Here is a 23,571-nt window from a genome sequence, read left to right on the forward strand (position 1 = left end):
CAATCTTGCTTGCCTTTCAAGTGGTTTGGTTTGGTTAAAAACATGAAAATGAGAGGTTGTTTTGCTCACTTTGTTGGAGCTTATTGTTCAGTCTCAGATTCCAGAAAAAGAATGAAGTGCTATATTTTTGCTACAGGCTCATGGGAAGCAGACTGTGGACAGACTTTACGATAGAAAAGGAACAGTCAGAAGAAAAATTTTTTTCCCAAAGAAAGAATTACTCTAATGGTCAACACATGGAGTTGATAGAGCTACTAGGTTATGAGAACTGGGATAACTGCATTTGCTGCATCAACAAATGGTTTCACTACTCAGTCATGTCAAGATCACATTTTTTTGCATTTATTCCTGTGAGTTAACCAAAAGGAGGAAAGAAAACCACTTGAAAGAAAAGAACACCATAAGATAAAAGAAACAGAATTTTCTAAAAGTGGCAATGGGACAACCAGGGAAAAATAAATTGTTTGGCCTTCCTAATACCCCTCATTTCTGTGTGATTGGTAGTCACTGAATGAGATGTGTCTACTACTTGGAATACCCCAATGGGCTTGCAATGTAGAATTAACAATATCACAAAGAATATTGTAAAACATCCCATGGATAGCACTAACAAGTTACATTTATCATCAGCATCATCATTAATGTCATATATAGCACTTAGATGTATTTCAGTTGGTTCTCACAAATTAGTACCCCTATGAGGTGGATGCTATCATGACTTCTAGAGATAAAGAAACTGAGGGTGAAAGAGTTTAAGTAATTTGTTTTAGGTCAAATAGCTAATAAGTGTCTGAATTAGGATCTGAATTTAGGATTTCATGAATTCACATCCAACACTTTTAGCTACCACCTGGCTGTTCCTATTATTATCTTCTTCACCATCAAGTGAGAATGTAACAATTCCAAAAGGATTCTTGTTTTAGAATTATCTCTCATCTTTACCCCACCTCCTAATAATTTTCTAATTGTTCATTATTATTTTTTAAACTTTAAACTCAACCTCAGAATGCACAGGAGCCTTTAGAGCTGGAATCCAATCAGAAACTGAACCTATGGTAATATTATCAGGTAAGAGTTTTTCACCAAAGATCAAAAATAAACCCTGAAAGGAATCATATGAATTTATGCATGAGAAGTAGTCTATTAGAGATGAGGAGATATAGAGCAAGATGCCTCTCAGTTTTTCTAAATGAGAGTGAAATAATGCAAAATGTAGCATAACCCCCAAAGTCACAAGTTGCTGCTTCAGGAGGATCAGAGCAAACTGAGGGGGGGAGGTATGTCCTGTCACTACCACCGCCTAAGGATGGGACATCTTGAGTTCGGTATTTAAATTTTTTTATTGATTTTTTTTATTCTGAACTTCGCAAACACCAAAAAGTATGTATGTGGATCATTTTCGTGGGGAAAAATGGATTATATGTGAAACTGAAACTTTCTTAGTATAGTTTGCTTTTTAAAAAGTCCATAATAAATCCAAACTATTACTTTTAAAGCTATTCTGCTTATTGGTGTTTCCTTCTGAACTTACTTCTGTTTTCTTCTGTGCATTTATATAAATGATTCAATTGCTCTATTTTCTTTCTTTCCTTTGCTTCATTTTTTAAAAGTCTCAGTACTGAGCTTTAATGTTGTGGCTAGCCAAAAACAAAAATGGAAGACTTTAGGTCTTCTGACTAAAATACTGAGAATTAGGAGTCTGTAAAGCAAACTGGTCCACTAAGGATAAATGAAAACCTATAACATATAAAGGGAGATTGAAATCTTAGTGTTTTTAGCTTTGAGCAGTAAACTTCTTGCCAGGCCAGTTTGATGAAACAATCTCTGGTTGAGGGACAGGGGAGCAACAATCAAAAGCCTTTCACAGTTTTGCTCCTACCTCCTGTTTCATCTTTACTCTTTATTCCTCCCCTTTGCAAACTCTTCAGTCCAGCCCAAATGGCCTTCTTTTATTTCTTCAATACCATAGTCTACTTCACATCTGTGGCTCTGTGCCATATACATCATGCCTGGACTGTATTCCCTCTTTGTGTCTGACTTCTGTAACTCTTGGTTTTCTTCAAAGCCCAGTTTCAATGCCACCTCCAAGAGTCATTTTTATATCTCACCATCTGCTAGAGCCTTCCTCCACCCCCAAATTTCCCCTTGTATTTATTTTATATGTTGCAGCCATATATTATTGTGTACACATTTCCCATTATAGAATGTAAGTTAATTGAGGTCAGGGACTGTTTTTGTCTTTCTTTGTATTCCCAGGGTTTGGCATGGTGTCTGACCCATGGTAAGTGCTTAATAAATGCTTGGTGACTGATTGGCATGCAGCAATGAAGTCATAGTTTTGGGATCTTGTGAGGGAAACTCTTGTGGTCATTTGGATTTCAGAGAGAAGGTAATTGAGAGATCAGGCTCCTTCATCTTTGCCCTGCCACTGGAAGAACTGAAATAAGGGGTTGTGAAAGTCATCAGAATCTAGCTAGGGCTATAAAACAGATGGGGAGAGTCTGATGAAATGGATAACTTAGGGAACTGTTGCACTGTTTTATTTGGGGCATGCATTTGATTTTTGTTTCTTGAGAAATTTAGATTTCTGGAAATATTTTAGAACTAAGACACTAACCTGGTTTAAGGATTTATGCTACATTTGACCAATAACAGAATCCTACATAATAATAGAAATAAGTAGAAATGCTAGTTGGGTTTTTTGGTTTAAAATCTGTGTATCGTGCGTGATATTTCCCTTGTTTTCTCCAGTATAATTGGTTTTAAGGGAGTATATATAAATGAAAAAAATTGGTAGAAAAACTCAGTTTAATCATACTTTATCCACATGTAATTGATAACACATTTGTTTTTAGTAGCCATTATGATTTGTTTAATCATAAAATGAACCCTTTAAAAGCAAAAGGAATACATTAGGTTTATGCATCACCTTTTGTTCAAACGGTTCAAATAATTGAACTTAGAAATGTATATTTTGCCCTCCAAGGACCTTAAGACTCATTGTTTACTAAACAAATGAATTTTGAAAATAATAAGCTACTTGATTCCAAGATACTTAAATGCATCAGCTTCTGACATGCTATTAGATAAGCATTAGTGAAGTTTGTACACCCTGGAAGAATGGAGTTTTATGTAAGGCAGCAGTTTTATAGGAGAGGAAATGTAGTTTGATTTGGGGAAAATTAAATGGTTTGGGGTGGGGAATAGGTATACTCATATCGCTATGATCTTTGCACACAGCTTTAATTTTCCTGAAGAGAGGTCTGGCCAACAAGACTAACAAAATTGACTGGACTATTTGACCCAATTAACTCATTATTGAGAATATACCCCAAGGAAGTAATTAAAAAGAAAATAAGAACTATTTGTAGAAAAATATTTATAGAAACATTTTTCATAATAGCCCCATACTGGAATGGGCAATAATGTAGGGAAATAGCCAAGTTTTGCTACATCAATGTAATGGTCTATTATGTTGCTGTTATGAATGATAAATACAGGGACTGAAAAAAAATGTGAAAAACCTATTTTAAAATAATGGGAAATGAAAAAAAGCAGAACTCAGAGTTCAGTATACACATTAACTATATCTTCTTCTTTGATACTTCCATGACTTTATGAGTTCATTGATATGAGTATTCTTTTTTGTTTTGTTGTGTGTGTGTATGTGTGTGTGTGTGTGTGTGTGTGTGAGGCAGTTGGGGTTAAGTGACTTGCCCAGGGTCACACAGCTAGTAACTGTCAAGTGTCTGAGGCCAGGTTTGAAATCAGGTCCTCCTGGCTCCAGGGCAGGTGCTCTATAAATTGTGCCACCTAGCTGCCCCAATATGGGTATTCTTTCCAGTAGTATAGATTGCAATTTATCTGGAGTCTCTTAACCTGTGGAACTGTTCTCCATCTCCTGTAAGTCCCCCACAATGGGTGCATCCAAAATACAAGGATTCTTCCTATAAATTTCCTGACATTGTATGGAGATTTTTGGAGCATCTGAGGTATCCCTTGGTTATCCCTTATTATTACTACTTGAATTGCCTACCTCCTCTTCTAGCCATATATTGTTCTGATTATATCCTTTATGTTGGGTCTCCTATGCAATTCTTTTTTGGTAACATGCTGTAATGGGCTCATGACCACCATGTTTATCTTCATTGCTATTGGGATGACTTTAAGTTTAATTATTTTGGAGACTGTGTTTTTCCATGACTATTGTAGCAATGCGACATTATTGGAAGGATATTGTTAGATATGGTCCTTTGTTTTAGGGAGAAGGGCAAAGTTATTCAAAACACTATCAAAGCTAGTCCAGCCCACCCTTATTCAATTTTGAGCTCAGTTCATTGTTCATCTTACAGTATCTGTCCAAGATATATGTATTGACAGACCAGTTACATAATGGATTGTCCATCTAATTGCATATTGAAATCTGGGCATTAGTCATTTTTCATACATTTGGTTTTCCATTTTGGTTTTTATTTATTGGGAATAGTTGAGTCCAATGCTTTTTTTTTTAGTTATTATGAATATTATTTAGGAGACTTCATTATATTCTGAAGCTGGCCACAAAACAGCAAAATATTACTAACAAAGACAAACTTCTGAATAAGCTTTTTGTGAAAAATTGTCTCTTTTTAATGCCTCATTTGATATAAAATAAAATAATAATAATATAACACTTACATGGTACTTTGATTTGCAATATGTTTCACATATATTGTCTCATTTGATCCTCATAATAACTCTATGAGGTAGGTATTATTGTTGTCCTTGTTTAACAGTAAAGGGAAAAATAACCTGATGGTCAATGAACAAAATTCTCTATTCATGTGACTTTCAAGGATCCTTGTGTGATTTAAAAAATTTTTATTTGTTATTTTTTTCTTTCTTTTTTGAGGGGGTGGGGTGGGACAATGAGGATTAAATGACTTGCCCAGGGGCATACAGCTAGTAAGTGTCAAGTGTCTGAGGCCGGATTTGAACTCAGGTCCTCCTGAATCCAGGGCTGGTGCTTTATCCACTGCATCACTTAGCTGCCCCTCCTTGTGTGATTTTTGACTTGTGGATAAGAAATATTTTTTGTTTGTTTGTTTTTGCAGGGCAATGAGTGTTAAGTGATTTGCCCAGAGTCACACAGCTAGTAAGTGTCAAGTGTCTGAGGCCGGATTTGAACTCAGGTCCTCCTGAATCCAGGGCCGGTGCTTTATCCACTGCATCACCTAGCTGCCCCTTTAAAAAAAAAAAATTTTTTTTACATAAATACCAAATAGTCACTTCTTTTATTAAATTTAAATTTAAATTTTTGCGGGGCAATAGGGGTTAAGTGACTTGTGCAGGGTCACACAGCTAGTGTCAAATGTCTGAGGCTGGATTTGAACTCAGGTACTCCTGAATCCAGGACCAGTGCTTTATCCACTGCACCACCTAGCTGCCCCCCAGGATTTTTTTTTTTTTGACAAGGATACTAGAGTGGTTTGCCATTTACTTCATTTTATAAATGAGGAAATTGAGGCAAATGAGGTTAAGTGCTCAGGGTCACATAGCTAGTAAGTTTCTAAGGCCAGATTTGACCTTAGGAAGATAATGAGTCTTCCTAACTTCAGGCCTGGAACTCTATCCACCTAGCTGCCCTCCCCAAGTCAAATTAATAAGCACTCATTAAGTGCCTTCTCTGTGCCAAGCATTGTGCTAAGTACTATGTCTGTCTATGTCCATCTACACACACAGAGATAATCTCATAGGGAAGTCAGGAATTAGAAAGGCTTCTTGTAAAACATGGAATTTTAGCTGAAACTTGAAGGGAGCCAAGGAAACCAGGAGGCAGAGATATGGAAAGAGAGAATTTCAGGCATATGGGACAGCCAGTGAAAATTTGGAGTCAGGGATGGAGTATCTCAAAAAGATGAGAAATGTCATTGATGCCAGTGGCACTGGATTGTAGAGTACTTAGTGGAGATTAAGGAATAAAAAGACTGGAAAGGCGGGAAGGAGTCAGGTTATGAAGAGCTTTAGAGGTCATAGGGAGCCATTAGAGTTGATTGAATTAATGGTGGTGGTGGGTGCCCACTGGCAGGACTTACACTAGATCAATTTAATAGCTGAGTGAAAGATGGGCTGGAGTAGGGAGAGACTTGATGCAGGGACATCAACCAGCAGACATTTGGGGTAGCCAAGTGTGAGGTGAGGCATTATGCCAGTATGGTGACAATGTCAGAGGAGAGAACATGCATATGCAAGAAATATTGTGAAGGTAGAATCAGTAGGACTTGGCAACAGATTGGATATAGGAGTGAGAACCAGGAATTGAGGATCACACCTCAGTTGCTAGTCTGAGTGACTGGGAAGATGATGATGATGATGCCCTTGATACTTGTAGAGAATTAAAGAAGAAGAGAGAGTTTGGGGGACACGATAATTAGTTCCATTTTGGACATGTTGAGTTTAAGATGTCTGTGGGGAATTCAGTCTGAAATGTTAAGTAGGCAGTTGGAGATGTGAGACTAGAGGTCAGCAGAGAGGTTAGAACTTGATAAAATCAGAGAATCATTAGCATAGTTATGATAATTGACAGATAAAATAAAAGGTTTTTTTTGAGAATGGGGAAGACATGGGCATATTTGTAGGCAGTAAGGAACCAGCCAGTATACAGGGAGAAACTGAAGATTAGTGAAAGGGTGAACATAATGGACATAGTGGTCTTCTGGAGAAGATGGGTTGGCGGGGAGGATGCATCAGGGTGATATGAGATCAGGAAGAAAAGAGAAGGAATTCTCATTGGATGGACTTATTTCAGTGAAATATGAGGCAAGGTTCTTAGCCGAGAAGGTGGAGGGAAAGGGAGCCATGGAGGGTTTGAAGAGGGTCAAAAACCTCTGGAAAAATCATTGTGGTGAGATAGTGAGCTAATTAGGGAGGTATAAAAGGATTGCCTTGCTGTAGTGAAAGCCTAGTTGAGATTTTATAACATAAATTTGTAATGGATCCAGATAGCTTGGTTTCATGATTTTCTCCTGCTTTGTTCAGCAGTGTGTGAATAGGACCAAAGGCAGCAGATGATAGGAGGTAGGTCAAGGCTGGCACAGTTAAACATTGACAGTACTATAAGGAGGTAAAGAAATTGAGAAAAGACAATAGTGTAGAGTTGAACGGTTTCATTGAGGGGTCAGGATGGAAAGAGGAAAGTGTAGCCAGTGCAAGGGTGATGACTTGAAGAAGAATTGAAGAGTACAGGGATTTGAATTCACAATTAGGACAAAGGACAATGGTTAAGTGTTGTAAGGAAGAAAGAAAATAGGAATGATAATAGATTATGATCAGACAAATGAATTTCAGAGTTCATAAACATAAAATTGGAATACTTGTGGGTAATAGTAATATCAGGGGTATGATCATCTCTTTATGTAGCTGAAACATGGTAGAGGAATCATGGGAAATGAATAAGCTGAGGAACCAGGAGGAAAGTGTTTGAGTGAGTAACTTTATATAATGTATGTATTGATGTTCCTTACTATGAGGGTAGGACTTGGGGAAGAGCAAAAGACTGTGAATCAGAGATTGAAATCATTGAGGATGGAAGGGGAGTGTCCTGAAGGCCAGAAGATAATAACCACCAGAATCTTGGTTGGGTGACAAATATGGATTGAAAGGAATAGAGATGATGGTGATATAGGGAGAGTCTGGAAGTAACAGTGGGGAAGGTAGGAAGGAAATGAGTATTTATTAAGTACCTACTATGTATTAGGCACTGTGCTTAAGTACTTTACAAAAATGATCTCATTTGATTCTCACAACAACCATGAAAGCTATTATCCTTATTATACACTTGAATAAACTGAGTCAGACAGAGGCAAGGACCCTTCTTCCAAAGTCTAATCCAGCTGCTTTTCCTATTTTAGTTTTCTTTAGTGCAATTTCTATTTTTTCATGTATCATATGGAGGAATGTGATGTTATGGTTCAAATATGTTGTATCCATTGATAGTATTTTTTTTTTTTGGTGAGGCAATTGGGGTTAAGTGACTTGCCCAGGGTCACACAGCTAGTAAGTGTTAAGTGTCTGAGGCCAGATTTGAACTCAGGTCCTCCTGAATCCAGGGCTGGTGCTCTATCCACTGTGCCCCCTAGTTGCCCCGATAGTAATTTTTAAAAAGGAGTTTGTTATTGAATTTGTTGGAAAAGAGGTGGAACAGTGGATAGAATGCTAGGCTTGGGGTCAGGAAGACTCATCTTCATGAGTTCAAATCCAGCCTCAGGCACTTACTGGCTATGTGACCCCAGGCAAATCACTTAATCCTGTTTGTCTCAGTTTCCTCATCTGTAAAATGAGCTGGAGAAGGAAATGGCAAACCAGTCCAGTATCTTTGCCAAGGCAACCTCAAATGGGGTCACAAAGTCAAACATGACTGAAAAACAACTGATATTGAAGTATTTACAATTCTTTTCCATTTTCAGTGGCTTATCCTTCTTCCAGTTTCATCCTTAAATGCCTTTTGATGGGCTACCTTAGTTGAGTCTCTCATTAAGTAAACTTATTTCAGTAAACTTGTTTTTTTTCTCTACTGTGCTTCACTATTTTATGATGCCACATTGTTCATTATTTTCCTTTGTAAAAGTTTACAAATTGATTTCTATTTTAAACTAGTGTTGCCCTTGGTTGCCATATTTTCATCTTAGCAAGGACAACAAGTGTGTTTCCTGGCTGAGGTGGTTTAAAGATTCATGGTTTCCTCATTGTGGCTATCGATTTACATCCCTTATGCTTCCTTAGGAAATGATGGCCTGTGTTGATGCTTATCCTTTTGTCATTTCCTATATATTGCCATCATTAACTTATTTAAATAGAGCACATTGGGGTTACCTCAATTGAGTACTTTATCTTTTCATTTTTTTATTCTTGCTTTTAACTTGGTGTTGGTTTTAAACTTTCACTTTAAAAAGGTGTTGGCCTGAATATACCTTGGCAGATGATTCAGAAATGACTCATATCAGTAACCAACCATTTCCTGACTATTAGACTATATTCAATTTTTTGTAATGTTATTTGGTATTTCCCACCTGTAGCTTTAAGTTCTGAGGGTCCTTCTATCAAATAACTCTCACACAAGTGAGCTGGGCCCCCCAAAGAAGGCTCTGTATTTCCCTCAAGGCTCTATGGGAGCTCCTGAAGTTTTGGGAGGTCTTTCTCTAATGTTGTCAACTCAAACCTGCATTCCAATGTGAGTATGAGAGAATATTTCTCCAATATCATTAACCATTTATTTATCCCTTGTTTCATTTAACCAATTAATATCAATTAACTTTTATAAAGAAGTATTTACTAAGAAGATGTTGCAAGAACAGAAGTGCAAACATTTTCCCTCAAACTAGGGATACACGCCCTCCTTATTGCCATTATCAGTCCTTGGGAAGAGTGGACTCAAACTTACTTTACTTGCTGCAGAAATTTGCCCCATCGAGTTCATTTTTCAATGTGGCATAGTAGATGGATGCATTCCCTAGACTGGATCCTGTTTCTCAGGGTTGCTCTTGGCACTTCTAAAAAATCTGGTAGCAAACTCTGGCACAGATTATAGCTCTGGGATCATGGGTGGCATATCAGCCTTTCAGAGTTCATCGGGTCATAGCTTTTTCCAGAATTCCTTCACCTAACAGCATAAAAGAACCCATGCAAAGAGGCAAAGATAGAAACCCAAGTTCACTGGTCACATGTTGCTCTACCCAGTGGCTTATGGCCTCACAACAGCCCTTTGAGATAAGGGCTATGATTATATCCATTTTTGTTTTTGTTTTTGTTTTTACTGGGCAATGAGGGTTAAGTGACTTGCCTAGGGTCACACAGCTAGTGCCAAGTGTCTGAGGCTGGATTTGAACTCAGGTCTTCCTGAATCCAAGGCCAGCGCTTTATCCACTGCGCCACCTAGCTGCCCCGATTATATCCATTTTTAAAGGGTGGGATAGGGATTGGGCCCTAGAAAGCTAAAGTGCTCAGGATACAAAACTAGGAAATATCTGAGGAAGGATTTAAAACCAGGCTTTCTTAGTCCTAAGTGCATTTCCCTTTCTGTTACATCACTATCTCTTAAGCCTTTGGACTTGTTTCTGGCTTCTGAACCATGTTTTTCACCTTGCTCCCTTTGCATTGAAGTTGTGGAATTGTTAAATCAATATGTTGATTTAATTTGAGAGGTCCTATCAAGTTTTTCATTAATGTTTTTTACTGCCTCATTTTCTCTAACAAAAGATGGCATATAAACTATTATTATCTTCATGGCAGTCTTTTTTTGAATGTTTAACATTTGTACTGAACTACAAAATGACCTGGTGCCCCATAGATGATGTTTCTTGTTTCCTTTGGTCACATAGAAGAAATCTTTGTCTTTCCCTCCAAACCCTTTGCTCTTCTGAACTTAGGTATGAAAGTCAAGGGCACCACCAACCTTTCCGTCATTCAGGCTCTCAGCTCTGGTGTCATCTTTGACTGTTCTCACACAGTCCACATATCCAGTCTGTTGCCATGTTTGGTCATTTCTTCTTTCTCTACCACTCCCTCCTTATAACCAATCAGTTGCCACATCCTGTCTTTCTCCTTTTATAACATCTCTTGTCTTTTCCTGCTACAATCCATCCTCCATTTTCCTAAAGCACAGGTCTGATCATCTTGCTTCCCCTACTCGGTAAACTCTAACAGATCCCTATTACTTATAATATCAAATATAAAATCCTCTGCTTGGTTTTTTTAAAGTCCTTCACAACCTGGATCCTTCCTACCTTTCCATTCTTTGCATATATGACTTCTCTTCATGTACTCGACAATGCAGCAACACCTGACTTCTTGCTGTCTCTTGCACATGAGTCTTTTTACTGGCTGCATCCCATACGTAAAATCCTCTTCAGTTCTGCCTCCTGACTTCCCCTGCTTTCTTGAAGACTCAGCTCAAATCCCACCAACTGTATCATCGTGTCCCACTTGACTGAACTCTTCTGGGCTTTCCTCAGATCCTCCAGAATTTCATCATCCTGTAAGATTCCATCAACTTAGAAATTCATCACCTCTTCTGTACTCTCTGACTGGAGAGGGTGGAGGGTAGATAGTGAAAAGCTCCTCCCACATCTTCCATTTAAGGAGGACAACTAGGGCATCAATCTCATAATTTCTCACTGGTCTGTACTCCTCTGGACTTTTGTAAACTCCCTCCCCAGTCTTTCCCTTTCTTATTCTCACTCTAACCCTCCTTTTTCAGCTTCCTTTGCTGTCTTTCCCCATTAGATTGTGAGCTCCTTACTTTGTAAACCCAACACATGTCTGGCAGAGTAAGTACTAGTAATGCTTATTGACTGACTGACTGAACTTCTCTAAGAAGAAGCCTTTCCTAGTCTCACTACTGCTAATGTCGTCCCCCTGAGATTACCTCTTCTTTGCAATTTATATATCTTGCATGTACCCAGTTGTTTAAATGCTGTCTCTCCCATTGGACTGTCAGCTCCTAAGGCAGGGACTGTTTTTCTCTTCCTTTGTAACCCAATTGCTTAGTATAGTGCCTAAAATATAGTATATTTAATAAATGCTTATAGACTGGCCCTGTCGCCTCCTTTATTTGCCTCTTCTTGTGAGCCATCTCTCATCTAGCTGCAACTTCCTTTTGTCCTAGGATTTTATTGATTGGAAGAATATCTATATTATTCAGTACCTCTGCTTTTTGACATTAGACAAAAAAGCTCACATTTTCAGTACCAATAGTTAAGGTAATGTTTATAGATGTTCTAAAGACTGCGATTCACAACATCCTTTGTCTCCTTTTCTACCATTCTACCCTCATCATTTTGTATTTTTATTTGTTTCCTGGGTTGCCATGGGCTAAAACATATACCAGCTAACGGCCAGCATACTAGGGATGGGCCTTTCTGTATTTAACAAGAGTCCTCTGGAAAGTCGTTTGCTGTATCTTCCTCAGAGCTTTTCTACCATGTTAACACTTGTCAGAACCAAGACTCCATTTTGAAAAACTAGGCTCATCTCCAAACCAGACTGAAAAAGCAGAGTAGGATTTTGTAGAGGTTGATTTTCCTAAAAAGTATATTCATAGGGGGCGGCTTGGTGGCACAGTGGATAAAGTGCCGGTCCTGGATTCAGGAGTACCTGAGTTCAAATCCGGCCTCAGACCCTTGACAATTACTAGCTGTGTGACTCTAGGCAAGTCACTTAACCTCCATTGCCTTGCCAAAAAAAAAAAAAAAGCATATTCATACCAGTAGGTATATATAATGGAGGGAAAGTTATACATATGTATAAAAGGGGAAAAGTTCAGCCCAAATGTAACCTTCTTCTTGAGAATTTTCCTGATCTTCCTTAGTTACTAATGCTGCCCCTTCAAACAATCTCCTTGCATTTGTTTTGTTCATACTTATTTTATATACCTTTTTTGGTACAAGGTGATTTCTACTAGCTATAGAATGTCCCTTCAGGGTAGAGACTGTTCTATTTTTGTCTTTCTAGGCCTAGAACTTAATATAGTGCTTTGCACATAATAGGCACTTAAATTTAAATGTTAAATTCATTGATTGAATGGAAGGTGAGTGATTTTTTAAAAATCAAAGGATAATAGAGGTTACAGACATTGGCTTTGTGGCCATCTATAGCTTACCAGTTAGGTATTGCATCTATACCTAGAAATACTAGATTTTGGCTGAATAGAAGTGAATTCTTTTTCCTCATGAAATCTGTTGTCCTTGCAAAATACCTTTTGTATTCTTTAATCTGTATTATAGAGGAGATTTGTAATAATCAAGAAGGAACAAGATGAAATTTACTTTGATATTCTGTGATGACAGATCTGAAATGGAAGGAGGAACAAAAGTAGTTGAACTTTTGGAGAATTATTGACATCTAGGTGGCAAAGTGGAAACAGCCCTGGGTCTAGAGTAAAGAAGAACCGAATTAAAATTCTGATTCAGACATTTACTAGCAGTGTTACCATGGAAAAATCACTTAAGCTTTTTTTCCTCAGTTTCCTCAACTGTAAAATGAGAATCATGATAACATCTACCTTTCAGGGGTGTTGTGAGGTTCAAATGAGATAATGTGGTTTTGCACGACACTTGGCACAGTGCCTGGCACATAGTAGGCACTTAATAAATATTCCCTTTCCCCATAGACAGAAGGGATCAGGGTGGTATAGTGGTGAGAGCACAGGACTAAGAGTTGGGGTATAGGACCCATAGAATGGGCACAGAATGTGTAGGGAAGGTCATCTAGTTCCTTTTCCAGCAGTCTGGTTATATGCCAGATAAAATACTCCAGAGGAAGATTTTTACAACCCATATAATTGGTAAATTAGGATTTATCGACTACCTGCTATCAGACTTGGGATAGAGAATGTATCTACTTTGTAAAAAATATTAGAGAAATACAACAATCCCCCTCCTCCCCAATCACATCTGAAAGTTATGCTCCGTATGGACCTGTGTATGCTATTTGGCAGAAATTTTGAATCTAATAACAACAACAGCTATGGCTATTTACATGACCAGCTAGGTGGTGCAGTGGATAAGAGTTCTGGGCTTGGAATCAGGAAGATGCATCTTCCTGAGTTTAAATTCAATTTCAGACCCACTCCCTGGGCAAGGCACTTACCGCTGTTTGCCTCAGCTTCTTTATCTGTAAAATGAGCTGGAGAAGGAAATGGCAAACTACTCCATTATCTTTGCCAAGAAAACCCCAATTGGGGTCATGAAGAATCAGGCAAGACTGAAATGATTAACAGCCACAAAACCATTTATATAGTGCTTACTAAATGCTAGGTACTGTGCTAAGTGCCTTACAATTATAATCTCATTTGATCCTTACAACAATGGTGGGAGGGAGGTACTTTTATTATCCCCATTTTATAGATAAAAAAGAAAAACTGAAGCAAACTGAGGTTTAGTGACTTGCCCTAGGTCACACAGCTAGGAAGTGTTTGAAGCCAGATTTGAATTTAGGTCTTCCTGATCTTTCTGAGTTTATAGCAGTGCTGAAGAGACAAGATAAGAGAAAATAAGAATATTTGATCATACCGTAGAATGGTAGCATTGTGTTAAATTATAGATAGCTATATTTGGGGTAAGGAAGGCATGGCTTTAAGTTGTTCCTCTGACACATCAATCAAACTTTTATCAAGTGCCTACTATGCGTCAGGTACTGTGCTAAGTGCTGGGGATACAAAAAGAGGCAAAGGACAGTCCCTTCCCTCAAGAAGCTTGCAATCTAATGGGGGATATAACATGCAAACAAATAAATACAAAGCAAGCTGTAGGCAGGATAAATAGGAAATAATTAACAGAGGGAAGGCATTGGAATTAAGAAGGGTTGGAGAAGGCTTCCTGCAGATGGTGGGATTTCTGTTGGGATTTAAAGGAAGCCAGGGAGGTCCATAGAACAGAGGAGGGAGATCATCATTCCAGGTATGGGGAACAACCAAAGAAAATGTCCCAAGTTGAGAGGTGGGAGTTTCTAATTTGTGGAAGAGCCAGGAGGCCAGGGTCACCGGATCAAAGACTGTGTGTTGGTAGTAAGTTGTAAAAAGACTGGAAAGGTAGTGGGGGACTGAGTTATGAAGGACTTTGGAAATGGAACATTTTATATTTTCTCCTAAAAGCAATTGGAAGTCACTGGAGTTTATCAAGTTTGCCGGTGATATGACCTGTGTTCTAGGAAGATGATGTTGTCATCCACGGTAATAGGGAAGGTAGGAAATGGGGAGAGTTTAGGGGGAAAGATGATGAGTTCTGTTTTGAACATGCTGAGTTTAAGGTGTCTATTGTTCAGTTGTGTCTGACTCTGTGACCCCATTAAGGATTTTCTTGGCAAAGATACTGGAGTGGTTTGCCAGTTCCTTCTCTAGCTCCTTTTAAAGATGAGGAAACTGAGGCAAACAGGCTTAAGTGACTTGCCCAAGGTCACACAACTAGTAAGTGTCTGAGATCAGATTTTAACTACAAAGATGAATCTTCTTGACTTCAGGCACTGCGCTACCCAGCTGCCCCTTAAGGTGTCTACTGTATATCCAATTTGGGATATTTGAAAGGCAGTTGAATATGGGAGATTGGAGGTCAGCAGATAGATTGGGGTAGGATAAGTAGATTTGAGATTTATCAGCACAGGGATGGCATTAAAATCCATTAGAGCTTAGGAGATCACTAAATGAAGTAGTATAGAGGGAACGGTCCAGGAAAGAATCCCTAGGGACACCTACAGTTGGAGGGCCTGATCTGGAAGAGGATCCAACAAAGGAGACAGAGAAGGAATGGTCAGATAGGTAGGAGAAGAACCAGGAGAGAGAGTGGTGTCCCAAAAACCTAGAGAGAAGAGAGTATCAAGGAAGAGAGGGTGATCAACAGTACCAAAGGCTAAAGAGAGGTCAAGGAGAATGAGTGTGATGTTTAAAATCTAAAGTGTGGTCGCCTTAAATCAGAAGCTTCAGCACCAGTCTTTAGGCATTAAACATTTATTAAAGCATAGAGGTATTCAGAAGGAGTTAAGAAAAAGAAGTCCTACCTAGCCTAGAGTTCTAGCCTGGTTGGGTTCTTCCTGAAGTCCTCCTCCACTAGCCTGTTTTAATCAGGAACTCCTCCTTAAGCTGACTGTGGAAGCTTTTTTATAGTTCTGGAACAGAGGTGGTCCTTACACACTGCTTCAAGGTGATTGGTTGGCATCATCCAAATCCATTGGCTTTGAAGGTGTTCTTAAGTTGAGTTCACAGTCTAGTTTCTGAGAACAATACCTTCTTAAGGGCTACTCAGGTGTGATTACAATCCAATTAACTTGAAGTAGGCTTAATCAGCAGTCAATCACTCTCACTTGATTCAGTCAGTCTCGATTAATCTCCAGGTGGGTTTTTGAGTATCTGCTAAATCCCATTATTTCATCACATGAGGATAGAGAAAAAACCATTGAACTTGGCAACTAAGAGATCATTGATAACTTTGGAGGAAGCTGTTTTGTGGAATGATAGGATAAATACTACTTGTACCACCTTTGCATTTACTGTCTCAGTGCCCCCATGGTCACTCTCTAAGAACATCTCTAAGACCGTCAGTGGTAGAACACTTGCTGATCTCCATTGGCAGAGTTTATCCCTGTGAGCTTCACCTCAAACCAACAACAAAAAACATACACTGCATGATTATAAGGTTTGTTTATATAATTACAGAGCTATATTTAGGTACGTATAATGTGTGTTATAAGAGTTCAGAGAAAGAAGAGATTACATTAGACTGGATTATTTTGGGAAGGCATGCTGGAGGATGTGAGATTTGAAATAGGCTGTTGTTCTCAGTCAGTCAACAAGCACTTATGATGTGCCCGGCTCTCTGTTAAGTGTCAGGGATGTAAAGAAAGAGAAAAACAAGTTCTACCTTCAAGGAACTCACATTCGAATCGGGGAGACAACATGCAGATAGCTATGTACATAAAAAATACAGAAAATGTAAATGGGAAATAATATCAGAAAGCCGGCACTAACAGTGGGAATGGGATGGAGCAACAGGAAAGACTTCTTATAGGAGATGGAATTTGAGCTGTCTTGAAGGAAACTAGGAGGCAGACATGAGGAGAAATAACATTCCAAGTGAGACAGCCTATGAAAAGGAATGAAGTCCCAAAATGCAGTGGCCTATGTTGGGATTTTCTATTCAAGTGAAGAAGGGCATTCTAGGCAGGAGGGACAGTATGAACAAAAACTTGAAGGCAGGAATAACATTAAATGTGTGGAGGACAGTAAGAGAGACCATCCTTATTACATGAGAGGGTAGGTGTCGGAGATAATAGGATAGATGGAGGGGGCGGCTAGGTGACGCAGTGGATAAAGCACCGGCCCTGGATTCAGGAGTACCTGAGTTCAAATCCAGCCTCAGATACTTGACACTTACTAGCTGTGTGACCTTGGGCAAGTCACTTAACCCCCATTGCCCCACCAAAAAAAAAATAGGATAGATGGAGATGAGGACAAGTAGTGGTCAGCCTTCAGTGCTTGGGCAGTGGCACTTTGCTAGGCAATAAAAAACCATTGTAATTTATTGAATAGGAGAATGACATGATGAAAGCCATTTTAGGAAGGTGAATTTGGTAGCCTTATACAAAAGAGAGTGGGTTACTTAGAAGTGATTATAATTCACATATGAAGTGATAAAGGTTTGTTCTAAGATGCTGGACACTGAAATGAGAAAGGGCTGACTTGGAGGCATTTTGAAGGAGAAATCCACCGAGTGTGATGAAATAGTCTTATCCAAATATGAAAATGAACAAGTTCATAGGCCCCAGGTGAAGAATTCATGATCTAGTCTAACCTTCTCCTTCTACAGATGAAGAAGCTGAGGCCAGTAAGGTTAAGGGAGATGCACAAAGTGACATGTGATGAGTGACAGACCCACGGCTAGAATCTAGTTCTGCTAACTCCCACCCACTTGGTCTTTTTAGCTTCATGATACTGCCCCTTAAGCAGCTGGGAGAATTTCAGATGACTACATTGTGGCCAGCATATAGAAGGCTACGTTTAAGTGTGCTCTTCTTACAGCTAACCTGTCTGTAATGACTCTCCCCCCTTGACTAGAATGCCCTCTCCCTTCTTGTCTCTGCCTTCTGGCTGCCCTGCTTTCCTTCAAATTCCAGCTAAAATTCCGTCTTCTATGAGAAGCCTTGTCTGATCCCTCTTAATGCCAGTGCCCTAAATTTATCCTGTCTGTCTTGTTTGTACATAGTTGTTTTCATATTGTCTTCCCCATCAGACTGTGATCTTCTTCTGAACGGGGACTATTTCTTTCCTTTTTTGTCCCTAAATATTCTCTTTTATTGTAAAAAATGTAATATTTTAATTTCTCCCCACAATTACATTAAAATGATTGTAAAAACAATTAAAAAAACAATTTAAACATTTTTCCCCAAAATTTGAGTTCCAAATTCTTTTCCTCCCTACCCCCACATTGAGAAGGCAATCAATTTGATATAGGTTACACATGTGCAGTCATATAAAACATATCTCCCTGCAAGTCATGTAGTAAAAGAAAACACAGGAAAAAAAACCAACAAGAAAAATAAAGAAAAGGTTTGCTTTGACCTGCATTCAGACTCTATCAGTTCTTTCTCTGTAGATAGATAGCATTTTTCATCATAAGTCCTTCAGAATTGTCTTGTGTCACTGTATTGCTGAAAATAGCTATTATTCATAGGAGATCATAATACAATTTTTTATTACTGTATATAATGTTCTCCTGGTTCTGCTCATTTTACTTTGCATCAGTTCATGTAAGTTTTTCTGAGAGCATCCTACTTTTGTCATTTGTTATAGCACAATAGTATTTTATCAATTTGTTCAGTTACTCCCCTCAGTTTTTATGTCTTTGCCACCACTAAAACAGCTGCCATAAATATTTTGATACATGTAGATTGTTTTCATTTTTGTTTTTAATCTCTTTGGGATATAGACCTAGTAGTAGTATTGCTGGGTCCGAGGGTTTGCATTGGTTCATAGCTTTTTGGGCATAGTTCCAAATTGTGCTACAGAATGGCTGAATCTGTATACAACTTCACCAACAGTGCTTTACTGTCTTAATTTTCCCACATCCCCTTGAACACTTGTCATTTTCCTTTTCTGTCATATTAGTCAATCTGATAGATATGGGGTGGTACCTCAGAGTTGTTTTAATGTGCATTTCTCTAATTAGGAGTGACTTAGAGGGAACAGCTAGGTGGCACAGTGGATAGATCATCGGCCCTGGATTCAAGAGGACCTGAGTTCAAATCCGGCCTCAGACACTTGTGAAAAAATATTAACTATCTTCTAATCTGTAAACTCCTGGCTGGCTGGCTAATCTGAAAAAAATATAATTTAATATGGGAAGAGCCAATTGGGAGGCTCCCCCTCCCCTACTGCCTCTCCCAGCCTGATAAGGAACAAGATTAAAAAGCCTCTTTCAATTTAACAAAACAGGGTTTTTATTGATAAGAATAAACTTAGAAATAAGGATAAAGTAAGATAGGACAATATGACCTGACTGCATTTAACTTTCTCCCTGCCACCTGCGCTTACAACCCCTGAGTTGCGTCTCCTTTCTCAGTCCTCTTACAGACCCCCTTTCTCAGTCTTCCCCTTTCACTGTCAGCTGTGCCCGCTCTCTATAGTGTCCCTCTTCACTCCTCCACTCTCTCCTTCACTCTTCCTCCCCCTAAGTCTCTACCCCCTCAGGCTATATAACCCTTCTTTCTCTCAGAAACCTTGGGCCACACGGCCCACACATGCCAACCTAATTCGTTGGCACCACCACGCCCGGGCCCAAGGCTAGCTTGGGGCACAGAGACTCCATGCTGGGCATGCCCGGAGCCAGGGGCTGGGCCTAGGAAGCTGGCGTGTGCCTGAGGCCCTTCACGCACATCATTGGCTTGAGGCTTGTGTGCCTGGGGAAGTTTCGGGGAGAGCAGTTGTGCTGGGGGAGGGGCAGCCCATTTGGGTTGCCCAAGGCACTTACACTTGACACTTACTAGCTGTGTGACCCTGGGCAAGTCACTTAAACCCTCATTGCCCTGCAAAAACAAACAAAAAAGAGTGACTTAGAGCATTTTTTCGCATGATTGTTGATAACTTTGATGACTTCATCTGAAAACTGCCTGTTCATATCCTTTGACTATTTATCAATTGAGGAATGGCTCTTATTTCTGTAAATTTGACTCAGTTCTCTCTCTCTATTTTTTTTTTTACTTTAAATTACATTTAAAGAATTTAAAACCTTGGCCTATAATAAATAAGGTAAAAGATAACCAGATTTAGTATACCATGTATATTCCCAGTTATTATATGTTCCTCTTTCCTTTAATTCAAGTTGGAGAGGAGACATGCATACAAGGCAACAATCATTTTTATTATTAATTATTATTACTTATAACTAACATTTATGTAGCACTTAATATGTGCCAGACACTCTTTTCAGAACTTTACAATTTTTATCTCATTTAATCCTCAGAAAAACCCTGGAAGATAGGAGATATTAATATCCCCATTTTACACATGAGGAAGCTGAGACATAGGGTTAGTGATTTGCTCAGAATTTCACAATTTGTGGCTGAGGCTGGATTTGAACTCCAATCATCCTGACCCCAGGTGCAGTGCTTTATTCACTTTATTACCACCTAGCTACCTACCTGACACCCAGATGCTTATATTATTATTTTTATTAAACACTATGTGCCAGGCACTGTGCTAAACACTTGTAACACAAATATAGGCAAAAACCTGCCCTTGCCTACCCTCAGATAGCTTACATTTTAATGGAAGAAGTCAATACACCAAAAAAAAAAAAAAGGAGCTGAAAAGCAGATGGGAGGGACAAGGTGAAGGAACCTTGGAGGGGAACATGACATTGAAGTTTAGAAAGTCTGAAGCACATCTGGAAGAGGGCTGATGAATGTTCCAAGGGAAAGAAACCCTGGGGAGGTCCAAAGTGAGATGACCACTGAGGTATGAGCATTCCAGTTAAATCTACCATGGTATTGGCAATGTAAATTCTAAAGTGAGATGGTTGAGCTCTCCTAGACACTCAAAAAGGAGTTTTTGCTAGTTACACGCAGTCAGGATTTAAATTGTTCATTTTGGGCAGTGAATTACCCTAAAATCCCTGATAAGGAAAATGAGTCTTATGCATGAATAACAAGGGTCCCTGAATTCCCCCAACTTGTCTCAGAGATCCCCATTTCTTGGGCTGCATCCACAGAGAGAACCCGAAACTATTTTGCTCCTTCTCATTGTGATCTCTTGCTGTTTTCAGGACCGACCAGAATTTTCAGGCTGTTGGGAGAAAGACAACATCGTTCCCAACTGGAATCTGTCACAGTGGCTCCCAGAAACAAGGAGGCAGCTGTATATGTGGACAGTCCCTTGAACGCCATCGTCTTTGACCTTCAGTCAGAGAAGGGAAATCTTTTGTTTCTGCCTGGACCTACCACCCCCTGTCTGCCTCTTATGCACTCCAGCACCCCCATCAGCTCTCTGTTCTCCTTCACTAGCCCAGCAGTAAAAAGGCTGCTTGGCTGGAAACAAGGGGATGAAGAGGAAAAGTGGGCGGAGAAGGCCGTGGACTCTCTGGTAAAGAAACTGAAGAAGAAGAAAGGGGCCATGGAGGAGCTGGAGAGGGCTTTGAGTTGCCCAGGCCAGCCCAGTAAGTGCGTCACCATACCTCGGTCCCTGGATGGGAGGCTGCAGGTGTCCCACCGCAAGGGGCTTCCTCACGTGATTTACTGCAGGGTGTGGCGCTGGCCAGATCTGCAGTCTCACCATGAATTGAAACCACTGGAGTGCTGTGAATTCCCATTTGGCTCAAAGCAGAAAGAAGTGTGCATTAATCCGTATCACTACCGCCGAGTGGAAACCCCAGGTAATCAATCACATCATCGGAAGAGTGAGGCTGAGGCCAAATGCACGTTGGATGAGTTATTATTATATTATTAGTTATTATATTATTAGTTATTATATATTATTAGTTACTATTAGTTATTATATTATTAGTTATTATATATTATTAGTTATTATTATATTATTAGTACCAGGGCATGCAGGTGAGCTAAGACCCAGGATCCCTTCTGATTGAAGGAGAGTGAACGGGAAAAGCTCCCCCCATCTGGGTTTGTATGTAGGTATTCATTAAAAGAGTTATTAAAAAGTAGCCTTGGGCCTAAAAGCTACTAGGGATAGGGTGACTCAGTAGATAGAGTGCTGGACCTCAGGCAGGAAGACCCAAATTCACATCCAGACTCAGGTATTCACTAGTTGTGTGACCTTGGGCAAGTCACTTAACCTCTGTTTGCCTCAGTTTTCTCATCTGTAAAAGTTAAAATATACCTTCCACTTATAAAATGGTTTGATAGTACTTCTCTTTACCATTTATCCATTCAAAAATATTTATTAAGAGGGCACTAGGGGGCAGCTAGGTGGTGCAGTGGATAGAGTACCAGCTCTGGAGTCAGGAGGACCTGAGTTCAAATCTGGCCTCAGACACTTGACACTAGCTGTGTGACCCTGGGCAAGTCACTTAACCCCAATTGCCTTACCAAAAAAAAAAAAAAAAAGAGGGCACTAGGTGCTAAAGATACAAAAATGACATAGCCACTGGTTTTAAAGAACTTACATTTGTGTGTGTGTGTGCATGTGCACAAGGAGTAATAATAAAAGGTATGGTATGAATGAAGGTGAAATGAAAACAAAACAATATGAAAATTTAAGGAGAGGGGTGTTGTTTTTTTTTCCTTTAGCTTGAGAGATCATGGAAGGCTTAATGAAGATACTGACATCTGAGCTGAGTTTTAAAGGGAGACAAGGATTCTAAAAGGGGTAAATGAGTAGGATACGCACTCCAGGTATGGGGAGTAACCTGTATGGATGCATGAAGCTAAGAAATGACATGTCCAGTTAAGGGAATTTCTCCCAGGAGTCCAGTTTGGCTGGAATGTGGAGCATTTGAAGGGAGAGAAAGTGAACTCTGGCTAGAAAGACAGGTTGAAATCTGACTGTGTAAGGCCTTAAATTTTAGGAACATTGTATTTTGTCCTCTGTGGAATAGATCCTGAAGTTTGGGGGCAAAGGAGTGACATCGTCTAGGAGGATTATTTTGGTCATTGGTAGGGGAGAGATTGAGAGACCAGTGAGGAAGCTATTCTGACAGTCTAGGCCAAAGGTGATGAAGGCCTGAACAAGGATGGATGAGAGATATGGAGGTAGAATCAACAGCATTTGTTTGTTGATTGTTGATGATAGGTGGAGAGGGAAGAGTAAAAAAATGCCTCTGAGGTTCGGAGTATGAGTGACTAGGAAGGTCATCCATATTCATCCTTATCCCTTTTGGTAGGTTCTTTAGGAAATTTAGCAGATTTCATCATTCATCTTTTCATCATTAAACCTTAAACTGAAATTGAAGAAGTGGTTAGTACCTTTCATCTAATGGTGTTAGGTAGGTGAGCCTTTAGCTTTCTAAGATGTGCTTTTTCACAACAATTACACTGTGCCGTACATTGTTTAAAAAAGGATGATCTCCCTTCACTCACAGCAAATTAATTCCATTGCTGGTGGTATCAAGGACCTCTATGAAAATGAAAATAGAAGGCCTTCTATTCCTTCTATTCCTAATGGTTTCACTATATTCCAAGGGCTCAGATTCACCTTCCCTTATTTTTGTGCTTTCATTTCTTTGGGAGCTCCAAGCAGGAAAAAAATGCATGGTCCCCAGAGAAGATTAAAAATGGCTGGCTTTATTTCTTGAGCAAAGTAACAGCTCTACAATTTTTAGATGAATTAAACAGCTAAATATTCAATGAAGTTTTTTTTCTCCTCTCCCTCATCTCTTCTTAAGAGAGAAGCTGAGATTTAGTTGAAGACACTAATAAACCCATTGGAGCCTTCTTCTAACACTAATCTGCATGAGTTGGGTCCATCTTGCATGCCATGCAAAGGGGTTTAGTACCTAAGCGATTCATTATATACATTTCTCTTTAAGGTAGCCCAATTACATGGACCCCAAAGATCTTGCCATGGTGAGTTTGTAGGGTGGTCGTAAAATTTAGGTT

General features: G+C 39.4%; 1 protein-coding gene across 1 annotated transcript in view; it reads left to right on the top strand.

Moving 5' to 3' along the window:
• The window catches only part of SMAD9 (SMAD family member 9), a 101,685-nt gene that overhangs the window by 52,617 nt on the left and 25,497 nt on the right, over positions 1-23,571 (top strand). The window contains exon 2 of the mRNA XM_043996178.1: positions 20,784-21,389. Coding sequence (XP_043852113.1) covers positions 20,978-21,389 — 412 coding nt within the window. The 5' untranslated portion in view covers positions 20,784-20,977. The remainder of the gene's footprint in view (positions 1-20,783; positions 21,390-23,571) is intronic.

This window comes from Dromiciops gliroides, chromosome 3 (assembly GCF_019393635.1).
Source record: "Dromiciops gliroides isolate mDroGli1 chromosome 3, mDroGli1.pri, whole genome shotgun sequence".
Classification (NCBI taxonomy): domain Eukaryota; kingdom Metazoa; phylum Chordata; class Mammalia; order Microbiotheria; family Microbiotheriidae; genus Dromiciops; species Dromiciops gliroides.